The sequence below is a fragment of the Blennius ocellaris genome (assembly GCF_963422515.1).
Source record: "Blennius ocellaris genome assembly, chromosome: 7".
Lineage (NCBI taxonomy): Eukaryota > Metazoa > Chordata > Actinopteri > Blenniiformes > Blenniidae > Blennius > Blennius ocellaris.
The window spans coordinates 4807324-4819692 of NC_137656.1; the positions used below are offsets into that span (position 1 = coordinate 4807324).

The 12369-nt window shown below is 44.5% G+C and overlaps 1 protein-coding gene across 9 annotated transcripts in view; it reads left to right on the plus strand.

Moving 5' to 3' along the window:
* wdfy3 (WD repeat and FYVE domain containing 3) overlaps positions 1-12369 on the plus strand; it is an 85853-nt gene that overhangs the window by 60929 nt on the left and 12555 nt on the right. For 3 of the 9 annotated variants that reach the window (XM_080499423.1, XM_080499424.1, XM_080499430.1), the window contains 17 exons: positions 1465-1661; positions 1791-1925; positions 2371-2550; positions 3314-3547; positions 3882-3981; positions 4561-4721; positions 4990-5219; positions 6499-6608; positions 7180-7362; positions 7623-7780; positions 7879-7956; positions 8198-8428; positions 9048-9104; positions 10222-10390; positions 10482-10645; positions 11118-11266; positions 12148-12268. In XM_080499423.1, the coding sequence (XP_080355549.1) occupies positions 1465-1661; positions 1791-1925; positions 2371-2550; positions 3314-3547; positions 3882-3981; positions 4561-4721; positions 4990-5219; positions 6499-6608; positions 7180-7362; positions 7623-7780; positions 7879-7956; positions 8198-8428; positions 9048-9104; positions 10222-10390; positions 10482-10645; positions 11118-11266; positions 12148-12268 (2657 nt within the window). The remainder of the gene's footprint in view (positions 1-1464; positions 1662-1790; positions 1926-2370; positions 2551-3313; positions 3548-3881; positions 3982-4560; positions 4722-4989; positions 5220-6498; positions 6609-7179; positions 7363-7622; positions 7781-7878; positions 7957-8197; positions 8429-9047; positions 9105-10221; positions 10391-10481; positions 10646-11117; positions 11267-12147; positions 12269-12369) is intronic. The other 6 variants (XM_080499427.1, XM_080499431.1, XM_080499425.1 and 3 more) reach the window with 5 other exon arrangements.

The window sequence follows — 12369 nt, forward strand, 5'->3', positions numbered from 1 at the left end:
ATTCGTTAGTTTTCCTGTTGAGAATCACTGTTCCTGAATAGTAGCCTGGCTTATTAGAGAGTTTGAAACAACCAAAGCAAGACATTATTTTACTTTCTTTGACCTGCTGGAAAGTTTTTAACCCCCCCAAAAAACATTGTTTTCTTTTTTACTTTGTTTTTTTTATAGCTCAACACCATTAGAACCGATTCCCGACAAATGTATTGATTCACAATAAAATGTTTAGTTTACCTTTGTTTCTCTTTTCGATTTAGTTTTTTTTTTTTGATTTTGTGAACATTTTTCAGACATTTTTATGATCTACTGACTTGCTGGATGTTTTTGACTTGCCGTCAATTTAAACTTTTCAGACTCTGAAACGTCCCAGTCAATTTTTAAGGTTTTAATCTCCTGAAGCTAAAATCTCTCAGGTGTCTCAGATTTTCTGTCAAAAAAGTTTTGCCAATCACAGAAAATATTCACTTAAAGCACATTCATCAATGTTAATCAAATCTTATATATTTTTCTCCCGCTGTCGTTTTTGGGGAAAAAATACTTCTGTTTTACTTTTTTGTTTTGTTTCTTTAAACCTCCTGCTATCAATGTCATCCATAAGGCTTTTTCTAATTCATTTATATCTTTCGTTACTTGTTTTCATCAAACGGTTTTCATTTTAGCTTTACCTTTTTTAAAGCCAGTATCTCAATTTTGTATTTTTATAGTTCAGTGCCAACAATTATTATCATTTTGAACAGTAATTGCTGTACTTTCTTAAGATTTTAGCATTTTTTTTTAGGTAATCTTTTGAGTTGGAGACCCTTAGTTTCCTTCAGATTTGTTGTATTATTCCCAGCGTGATACATACATTCAACCTTTTAGATCAGGGGTGTCAAGCATAAGGCCCGTGGGCCAAAACAGGACTGTAAGAAAAAAAACTCCAGCAAATTGAAAAAACATTTCCCAAACCATTGACCTTTGAACACAGTTTTGTTTTAACACAACACAAGCTGACATATCGATGATGTTGCCATAAAAGATATGAAACTGGCATTAGCCTCACCGCCATGCTGTCAGGGTGAGTTTGTAATAAGACACGTAATACAACAGCAATAGAATTTTTGGGACATTATACAGTATTTTATATCAGAAAGTGCCATTAGAATTGGCTTTGTGTTGAGATTTTAGTTATATTTGGTTGTAATTATGAATCATTTTCCAAAAAATAAAGACATTTTCATCATATATGCTCTGCACCACGAGTTTAAATGTAAACGTTTATTGAAGTTCGGCCCACTAAAGATGAAATTGAGATGTATGTTGCCCCCCGATTTAAAATGAGTTTGACGCCCCTGCTTTAGATGGCACAGTTGGACCCTCCTCTGTAATCCTGCTTCTCTCAGCCTGCAGCCACAGTCCGTGTTCAGGGTGTTTTTGCGTTTGATCCCGTCTGTGAGGATCGTCACTCTCATCGCCGCTGCCTTTTAGGTTTCAACGTGGGCCGCAGTGCCGGCGGGCGCTCGACGCTGCGCGAGATCAACCGGGACGCCTGCCACTTCCCGGGGTTCCCCGTCATGCAGACGCTGCTGCCCAAACACACCAACGTGCCCGAGCTGTACTTCCTGCTCATGGCTCTGTTCCTGCAGCAGCCCGTCATCGAGCTGCCGGACAGCCTGCAGGTACATGTTAGTATACCCAACCTTCTTTTCCTCCTTCTTTTTCCACCATAAAATGTCTGCGGGGGGTGAAAAAAAAAACCCCCGCAAGCTGCCGAGAAAATCTTATTACCCACTGTGTGTGTCTGCTCTCTTCAGTTCGACCTGGACTCCATCTGGACCTTCATCTTCGGGATGCCGGCCTCCAGCGGCACGGTGGTGGGCTCCATCCACAGCGTGTGCACCGAGGCCGCCTTCCTGCTGCTGGCCATGCTGCGCAGCATGCTCAACCTGGTGAGGGCCGAACGCACTCGCACAAAGATGATGCAGAGTGGAAGGTTTCGCGTTACAAGCAGCATTAGTGCCAGGTGTCAAATTACAAGTGCGACGCTGCACTCGGGACAGGCTGAGTGCAGTTTGAAGTGCATTGATTTGAACGCCAACTTCAGGAAGGAAAGATTTGAACGAGACTGGGCTTTATTTATGACGGATGATAAACCGAGGACCAACATGAACGACCAGTATGAAAATGATAAATGACCATTAAAAAGGTATGTTAGAGAAAGAAACTGGAAAATTACCGTCTCCCTGTCTATTTCTGTGAAAATAATACGCTTGCACTTTGATGGGCCATTTTCTGCCGGCTTATTTCACTGCAATAACTCTCAATCACCATATCTTCTAATTGCATTAAGTATATTATTTGGTTTGACGTGTTCTCATGTTGGCTTCCTTGCAGCCGTGGCAGTCGGAGGAGGAGGGCTCCTGGCTCAGAGAGTACCCCGTCACCCTCATGCAGTTCTTCAGGTACCTTTACCACAACGTGCCCGACCTGGGGCCCATGTGGCACAGCCCCGAGTTCCTGTGTGCGCTGGCAGCCTCGGTCTTCCCCTTCAACATCAGGCCCTACTCCGAGATGGTAGGTGTCTCTGTTACTCTAATGCCAGTTACAATGAGAAGGTTTCTCATGAGAGACGACCATCACGGCAGTCCTATTGAGCTTCAGCGGTTTTATTGTAATTGTCTATTATTGGGCACTAGAAACCGGCGCTTATTAACCATTTTGAGCCTCCGTCTGGCCTACAGGCTCTTTTACCTTTGATAAAACCTATTTTCTAAAGATACAGTACTATTGAGGTTTTTCGCCCACGTGACAAAGTGACATCATATATTGATTGTGCCGCTGTTTTGGACACTAATCATGAAACAACAGTTAGCAGGAGCGATGAATGAATTGGCCCTGGAGGTCCGGAGGCTGGAACAGGAGAGACTGACTTCTGTAGTTGAGCCATAAACACTGTCCGCAAAGAAAGTAACTGCCAACCTGATACGAAGTGGGCTCTGCAGAGTCTGGAGCATTTGGGTTGTTTCACAGCCTTCCCTCCTCACTGCTGCAATCCATCAGCAGAGAAACGATGAAATGCGAGGTCTGGACAGGTTTCCTGCCTGTTACTGCAGCCGACAGCTACATAAAAGATGCTCATCTCTCATCTCTCATCTCTGATGTCTGATCATATTATACCTAAAATGTGACCGTGTTCAGTGTGTTGTTTACAATCAGGGGACGTCCAACATGGCAGGCTCAGTAGTACCGCTAGACCTCTGACGTCACGTGAAAAACCTCAAATGACCATGTGTCACCGTGTTGGACTAAACCCCCCCCCACCTCCTCCTCCCACCAGGTGAGTGACCTGGACGATGAAGCCGGTTCTCCCATTGAGGAGTTCAAGGCCTTCGCCGGAGATTCGGGAATGAACCGCAGCCAGTCGGAGTACTGCAACGTGGGCTCCAAGACGTCCCTGACCAACCACCCGGCCAAGAAGTACGTCTTCGACTTCATGAGGGTCCTGATCATGGACAACCTGTGCATGACTCCGGCCAGCAAGCAGACGCCCATCATCGACATGCTGCTGGAGGTCAGGACCCCCGCCTGCCGCCATGAACCCGATACATCTCACGTCATCCAAAACATCGGTTTAGACTTCAAATTGCTTCAGTCAATCACCAGTCACTAATTAAATGATTTGTAATGTTTGTCTGGAAAGCTGAAAGGAGCTCGTGCTAAGAGGGCGAATAATTACACATTCATATTGTGTGTCGCTGTTGATTTGAAGCTTAAATGACCCTGAGGAACTCAAACCAGCTCATCAGTGACTCTTTAAAGTTGCAGATGTTGCATGAAATTATGTTTGTGAGCTTTACGCCTGGCTAACTTTTCTGTGTTCTTGTATTTTACATTTTTTTTCTCAGGCTTCTCCTGAACGATCCACCAGAACTCAGCAGAAAGAGTTCCAGTCCAACATCCTGGACGGCGTCATGGAGCACCTGCTGGCTGCCGACGTCCTGCTCGGTCAGAACTACGACTTCACACACACATCTTCATCTTCTTCAACACCATCGTCTCATTATATTTAACTAGAATCATTTAAAATCACCTTATAGACTTACGTTTTTGATAAAAGATCTGGTATCTTGTGTTACCAATTTTTTCGTATTCAACTCATTTTTCTGGGTAATAATAACTAATTGTTTATAATGTACTGAATTTATTAGAATCAGAACAAATTAGAGAAATATTTGTAGTAACAGTTTATTTTTATTTCACGATTGCAGCTTTTTTTCTATTGAAAGCTGTTGTTTTTGAGCAATTGTTGCTTGTTTCTTTTGTTTTTTTAAGAACTTTAAATTGGATTATTTTTCATTTGAGATTGACAGCCTGATTATTGTCATTTTATTCACATATTTTCTAATAATCATCTGAGAAAAAGCTTCAAAGAAGATCAAAATTCAAGACTTTTTGGTGATTTCTACCGTGACTTAGACTGTGTTTAGCACAAACAAATCAAAGATGTATGGCGAAAAGATGCACAACATGACGTTGGAGTGTGCAAATGGAAAAGTTCACTCTTTTCGTGTTGTCTTCCTCCAGGCGAGGACGCCTCGCTGCCCCTCAGCAGCGGGGGCAGTTACCAGATCCTGGTCAACAACGTGTTCTACTTCACCCAGCGGGTGGTGGACAAGCTGTGGCAGGGCATGTTCAACAAGGACTCCAAGCTGGTGGTGGACTTCATCGTGCAGCTCATTGGACAGGTAACCTGGAGAAAGTGATCGCGTTCGCCTGAAAACGCTCTGAAATGGACAAATCGCCGGGTCGAATATTTCGCTTTTCGAATAACAACAGTAACAAAAGCCACATTCACAGCTACTTGACGACTTAACCCGGTTCAGCTCAAACAAATCTTCTTTCTGCGGAGGTATTTCCACAGAGGCTTTCCCCTCCCCCTCCCCCCCCCCCCCCGCCTTCGCCCCGTAAAGCTCGCCTTCCTCACCTCCCGCTCGCATTTGTTCCCTCCTCCAGTCCAAGCGGCGCTCGCAGGGCCTCTCCCTCGACACCATCTACCACTGCCTGAACCGCACCGTGCTCTACCAGCTCTGCCGGCCCCACAAGACGGTGGCTCAGCAGGTGGCCCTGCTGGACGCGCTGCGGGTCCTCACCGTCAACCGCAACCTGGTGCTCGGGCCCGGGAACCACGACCAGGACTTCGTGGCCTGCCTGGCTCACTGCTTCATCTGCCTACACAGCGGGAGGTAAGACCGGGATAAAATCTGTGAGAGAGGAGCGCTTTCTGTAGGGCGAATTAAGTATTGTTTTTTTTGTTTTTTTACAGATATTGTATAACGCATCAGTGAAAAGATTGAAGCGGGAGTCTGTAAATGTTTAGTAGCAGAGGAGCTGTTATTGTGGTTTTCCACCAAATGAAATTCTCCTGGACCCACAAAACATGTTGTGAAAAGCATTTATGAAGTTTGAATTACAATTTAAGATGTTTAACATTTTCATCGGTTTTTGTACCGGATTTTAGCAGTTTCATCCTTCTTCTCCAGCAATAGACGAGAATAGAAAGTACTTTATTAATCCTAAAAGGAAAGCCCTTTAATTACAGCTCCTTACAGAATATATAGAATGGAAGATGAATATCAAATAAGACAGGATAAAAATTAAATAACTAGTAATGAATATGTATATATGACTATTATAAGCACAGAAAGGATGAAAATTCACCAAAACACAGCAAACACTATGTAGATGGAGGAGATATAATCTTACAGCCACAGGAAGGAAGAACATCTGAGCAATTTCAACCATTTCATCACTTTTATTTTTGTTTTAGTCCTTTTGCACCTTATACAATTTGTAGTCATTTTAGCATCCCCCCATTTTAGTTTTTTTTTTTTTTTTTTTAATCCAAAACATAAATCTCATTTTGAAAATTACTCTTTGTTTTGACAAAACAGTTCAGTGTTATTGGTTCCTTCACAAGTATCTCCAATAATCTGCTCATAACAAGATAGCTGCCCTTTTATATTTTCAACTCTTAACTTGCCGATGCAATGAGAAGCTGTGTCTCACAGACAATGGTTTTCAAATATCTGGATCTCATGCGCTGATTTCCATCACAAAGTGTCTGAGGAGTTTGATGTTGCCCAGATAGTTTTTGCACATCAGACCTGCACATTCTACTCAGTGTCCTGTATTTTTTGGGAAACTGTTTTCCCAGTCTGCTCACATGTCTGTGGGTTTGGGATCATGTGACGATGTACGGTGGCTGTGCGGACACAGAATATGTTTTCACGCCACACAAAAGGAGACTCGTCCTCTTCGGATATCCGTGTTAACGATCCGTCCCCGTGTGTCCACATGGAGCTGAGCTGGTGTGTGTGTGTGTGTGTGTGTGTGTGTGTGTGTGTGTGTGTGTGTGTGTGTGTGTGTGTGTGTGTGTGTGTGTGTGTGTGTGTGTGTGTGTGTGTGTGTGTGTGTGTGTGTGTGTGTGTGTGTGTGTGTGTGTGTGTGTGTGTGTTTCCGCAGCAGCGTGGAGGGCTTCGGCCTGGAGGCGGAGGCCAGGATGACCACCTGGCATGTCATGATGCCCACGGAGAACGAAGCCGACGCCACACACAGTCACGATGTCAGCGAGGGTGAGAGTTTTTTTTCTTCCTCTGTTTACAACAACTAATCAGAATCTTATATATCTAACATACCAAGTTATTGAAGCTTCTTTGTCTGTGTAGTCCTGCTCTGTTGAAGCCCACCTTTGTTTTCATTTGTTAACATTCCAGAATCCCTCAATCGGAATCCTTGAATGCTTTTAAATGATCATCAAATTGCCAGGTTATAAAAAACAAATCTGTGTCCAGCTGAGATAAGCAAACATAAGCTTCAACAAGATGAGGCTTATTTGACACCTTTACATCCTTTAAGAAGTTGGTGTCAAGCCAACATGACTTCCTCTGAACAGACAGCTGAAATCAGCTTTTTTTTAAAAAGTGTGTGTAATTAGACACCAGCATCATTGTGAGTTATGACCGTATGAGGGAAGGTGCCCGTGTCATTATCATTCAAATTGAGCCTTCACAACAGACTGAGCGGGATTTAGATTTGGGACATTTCAGTGTCAACATTGCAGGTTGTAGCGTCGCCCCACTGGCTCCTCACCAGATCACACCGCTCGACAACAGTATTTCAGTTTCGACGTTTGTTTCCCTGCAGGGAGGCAGCTGCTGCTGAAGGCCGTGAACCGGGTGTGGACGGAGCTGATGCACAGCAAGCGTCAGATGCTGGAGGACATCTTCAAGGTGTCCCTGCCCTGTAACGACAGAGGACACGTGGACATCGTGACGGCCCGGCCCGCCCTGGAGGAGCCCGCCCTGAAGAGCTGGCAGAACCACCTGGGTGAGAAGTGCTGCTCGGTTTGGACGGATTGCTGTGGTTTCTTTTTTTTAAAGCTGATGTTTTTAGGTCTAATTTACAGTAGTAACTAAAAGTCAAGAATAAATATGGAGAATAAAAACCAAGCTGAAAGATGTTGAAATGTCACAAAACCTTTGTTTTCAACAGGAAGTAAAATCTCCATGTCAGATAAGTGTCGAAGTAAAGAAAGTGTCTAACAGGATGAATAATAAATCTCTCCTCTCTCGGCGTCTTGCCTTCAGTCCATGAGAAGAAGTGCATCAGTCGGGGAGAAGCCGTGGCTCCCGCCACGCAGTCCAAGCTGTCTCGGGTCAGCAGCGGCTTCGGCCTGTCCAAGCTGACGGGGGTCCGTCGGAACAAGAAGGAGAACAGCCTGAACAAGAACAGCCTGTCTGCACAGGTCGGGAGGAACGACAGTTCACATTTAATAGCTCTGTCCTGTGGTTCACTGCATTCTGTCTGTCCTGTGGTTCACTGCATGCTGTCTGTCCCCTGCAGGAAACCTTCCAGTGGATGTTCACACACATCGCGGTGGTCCGAGACCTGGTGGCCATGCAGTACAAGGAGCACCAAGAGGTTAGCTGCAATTGGTTTTAGAGCAGATTTTACCAAGGAGAAAAAAAAAAAAACGTTTTACTGTTTTAGTCTCTTTGATTATTCAGAATTGTCTGATTCACTGACTTTAAAAAAGAATTCCTTTGCTGGATCAAGGGTGTTGTAACAATGACTAATATGGGTTTCACACCCCTCGCTGTTGTGATGATTAAAATGATCATCAGCGCTGAGCCTCCGATGTTTGCTTTGCCTCCTCCCGCAGCGACAGCAGAACGCCCTGAAGTACGTGACGGAGGAGTGGTCCTCCATCGAGTACGAGCTGCTGCGGGAGCGCGGCCTCTGGGGGCCGCCCATCGGCTCCCACCTGGACAAGTTCATGCTGGAGATGACGGAGGGGCCGTGCCGCATGAGGAAGAAGATGGTTCGCAACGACATGTTCTACATCCACTACCCGTACATCCCCGAGATGGAGAGCAGCACCAACCCTGCACAGGTGGGAGGAGAGGCCCAGTGAGGCTGCTGTCATCAAAACAGTCCTGTCCAGTTGCAACGGCAATAAATGTGTGACTTTAATAATCAGCCCCTCATTTATGTCTGTCTATACGTTTTCACATGTTTAGACACTGTATCATTCAGTCCAAATTTCCTCTGGGCCGCCGTACCTCACGAGGCGATGCTCGTGGAGACGCCACGGGGGATTTTGGCTTCATTATCATTACAAGCCGTTCACTCTTAGTTTGTCAGTTTTCTGTCTTTTTTTTTTTTAAGTTTTTCATCAAATGCCCACTTAAAGACTTGAGTTTTCTTTATTTGGTTAATCTCTTAATCTTTTAGAAACCATTTTCACTTTACGTAATAATACGTAAAGTCCTTTCTAAAGCTGTCTGCCTGTGGCGTGGAGCAACAGGACTCAGGTGGACCTGCTCAACGTTTCTAATCTGAAGTGAAAGGACTCTTTTGTTCACAGCGCTGCTCCATCCTGGAAATATCGTTAAAAAAAAAACAACAAAAAACCTGAACTTGTTTAGCTTCGATTTTAGGTTTGTTTCATGCAGCGGCATTAAATCATGAGGTGGGAAGATGTTTATCCACTCTGTCTTTGCCTCCTGCAGCCCTGCCGCCCCCCTCTGGTGCCTTTAGTACCCTCAGCTCTGGCTTACTGTGCCCAGGTACCCCCCCCCCCCCTCGACCTCCTGGTCCTGCCTGGTTTTGTTTGCTGTGTTTGCATGTCAATAACAGACCAGTTGACCTGAACCGGAATGATATACAGAGATTACCTAAAGTTCTGTCCAGTTCTAGAAACTTTCTGGAAGACAACTCTCAACCCTCCCAATCGCTGGTACCGTATTCTCCGCAATATAAGTGCCACTATTTTCAGTTTGATTTGATACAATCTACAACAAACGGGGTAAAACTATTGAATCAAACTGAATCCAGCATCTTTTGACAAGTTTAACATGATTCAGTTTATATTGAGGTGTAAAAGATCCGTGTGCAAAACTCTCACGTTCAAAATAAAGATTATTAATGTGTTTTTGTTGCAGTTTATATTCACATGAAACTTGATAACATTTATCCCGTCATAGTGTTTAGACCCAGGTGGCAGTTTTTTATTAATCTCTGGGGGCAGTTGTTTTCAATCAGGGGTATTTTTTTTCTCTCCATTACTTGGTGATAATATCAGAACTCCTGATGTTTGAGTTGTTCTGTGAGTTGACCCGTGCTTCATACCAGCTCCTGACCCACCTCCATCTAACTTGCTGTTTATAGAGAAGCTATGGATTTTTCAACTTGCTCAACTTGCTTATTTTCATACTAATATTTTTATTTTATTTTTTTTTAAGCTAAAGTGGTTGAGACCCTGTTTACACGACACTGTTTCAAGTGTAAAAGTTTTTCCGTCTTCTCTTCTGAAAAGTTACAATTGTGGCCCATTTGTTGTGTTTTTCCTGTTTCCATGGCGACAGAGTTCGAGTGTTTTCTAGAAGTTGTGTTTTCCCCATTTACACAGAGTTGGAGAGTGAGTTTTTGAACAGTTCCACCTCGGGCGCCATTTTCAAAAAGTTGCGGTTTCAGTTGCTCCCGGCAACCAAAATTTTTTTTCGAATAAACGGGCCTACGTGTTTTACCTCCCTGAAGGATTTCTCTCTTTGGCTGCATGTTGCAAAAGATGTTGGATAGGAGTGCAATGAAACTCAGTTATAGAGTTTTATCTTTATTACACATGATATATTACCAGATATCCAGAATGGGTCTCACCTTCCTTCCTCCTCTCTCCTCCCGCAGAAGCCTCAGCGCTACAGACGAGCCATCAGCTACGACAGTAAGGAGTACTACATGCGCCTCCTGTCGGGGAACCCCGGCATGTACCAGCACTCTGTGGAGCACAGCACGGAAGGCGAGACCACCCAGCACGAGCCGGAGCACGGAGAGGACACCATCGCCAGAGTCAAAGGTGCAGACTTGGACGAGAGAGAGAGAGAGAGAGAGAGAGAGAGGCCAGAGAAAGCTCAGCCTCCCCCTAACCTGTCGCTGCTGCTCTGCAGGCCTGGTCAAGGCTCCTCTCAAGAGGTCTCGCTCCACGGCGGACGGTGCGGACGAGGACAGCCAGGAGCAGCTGCAGGAGCAGCTGCTGGAGTCCGGCGGTCCCGAGGAGGAGCAGAGGACCGACAACACGTCGCTGCTGCGCCTCCTGGAGGAGGGGGAGAAGGTCGGGAAGAGAGGACACAGAGATTAAGAGATTACTAAAATGATATAATTGGTCTATTTTTAATTAACTGACTGTTGATACTCTTAAAACAATACAGGAGTATTTTCCATGTAAACGCAGAAACATTTTCATGACTTATTGGCATACATAAACAATTTAGATTTACCAAAAATAATTTTCTCTACTATCTGGGACCACTAGATGTCACTGTATGACAACAGCATCGCCAGAAAAACCAGAGCGAGAGAAAATAGCTACACAATATGATTTAAGCCAAAAATAACATGCACACTGCAAATTATCAGGCAGCTCCAGCAGTCACTGAAGAAAGTACAGATCATTTGTTTTCCCCTCTTGATTTATTCATTTCCGTCAGGATTTTGTGTCATCAAGTGACTTCACACCACAATCCTGCCTTTTTCTTAATGTTTCTCACACTGACCTGTTTTCTCGCCACTGTCCTCCGATCCAGATCCAGCACATGTACCGCTGCGCCCGGGTGCAGGGGCTGGACACCAGCGAGGGTCTGCTGCTGTTCGGGAAGGAGCACTTCTACGTCATCGACGGCTACACCATGACCGTGTCCCGAGAGATCCGAGACATTGACACGCTGCCGCCAAAGTACAAACCGCTCATTCGAACCGCAATGTTTGTGACACTGCATTTAACAAAATACACTGGAGCAACGCAATCTAGTGATGGATCATCATCTGGTTTAAAAAAAAAAAAAAATTCTCCAGAATATGAGTAATGTGGTTCAAATGATTGTATTTTAATGCATAACCAGGAAGTATGTAAAGGATCAGCATTTATCTGCCCACCGCTCCTTTAATGGACACATTGTTGGATGTAAACAGTGTTTCGGAGTGTTTTTAGAAAGCGCCCTTCATCCCGTCAGTAATCTGATCCACTCGTGGTCTCTGGGTGTTTTAAAACTCACAGTAGAGGATGATTTCATGACGTCAGTTCTCCGGATGCTGCAGTGTGTGGATGAAGTCATGCTGCTGATGGAGCATGCGTCAAAGCTTGGTTTTTTTTTGTTTTTGTTTTTTTACATACTCACTCTAGTTTTTTCCTTGGAGAAAACTGGGAACAAAGCCAAAGAGGAGCTTAGACTGCTTTTAACTCTGCTTTTTTTTTTTTTTTTCTAATGTAGCAGATGTTCTTTCTTCTTTTCTTTTTGTTTGTTTTCAATGAGGAGATTTATGAGGCCAATTTACTCCAAAAATACAGCCATCTATAAATATTAGACTGTATAAGAATCCTCATAGATTGAAGGCCTGAATCAGAGTAAATGAAACTCAAGTCCAGAGGCTCTTAATTCAGGTATCAAGCCACTTTAATGGTACTTTAACACCAGCCGTATGGAGATATAATGATAGCCGGTAGCATATTTGCAGCTGTAATTTCTCATATAACCAACAACAGTGACCCGTGAGTCTCTCTGCATGCACGACACCGTTGGGTGTAGATCTGAGCGATGTTTTGTTCCGCGTGTCCAGTTTGCACGAGGCCATCATCCCCAGAGGGGCCCGGCAAGGCCAGAGCCAGCTGAAGAGGACGTGCAGCATCTTCGCCTACGAGGACATCAAGGAGGTTCACAAGAGGCGCTACCTGCTGCAGGTGAGATTTTAGACCTTCTGCTCTGCGTTGGACGAACCGCAGTCGTTCAGCACGACGCGTCAAGTGTTTATCTCAGAATACGCAAATCGGAAAAGACTGAA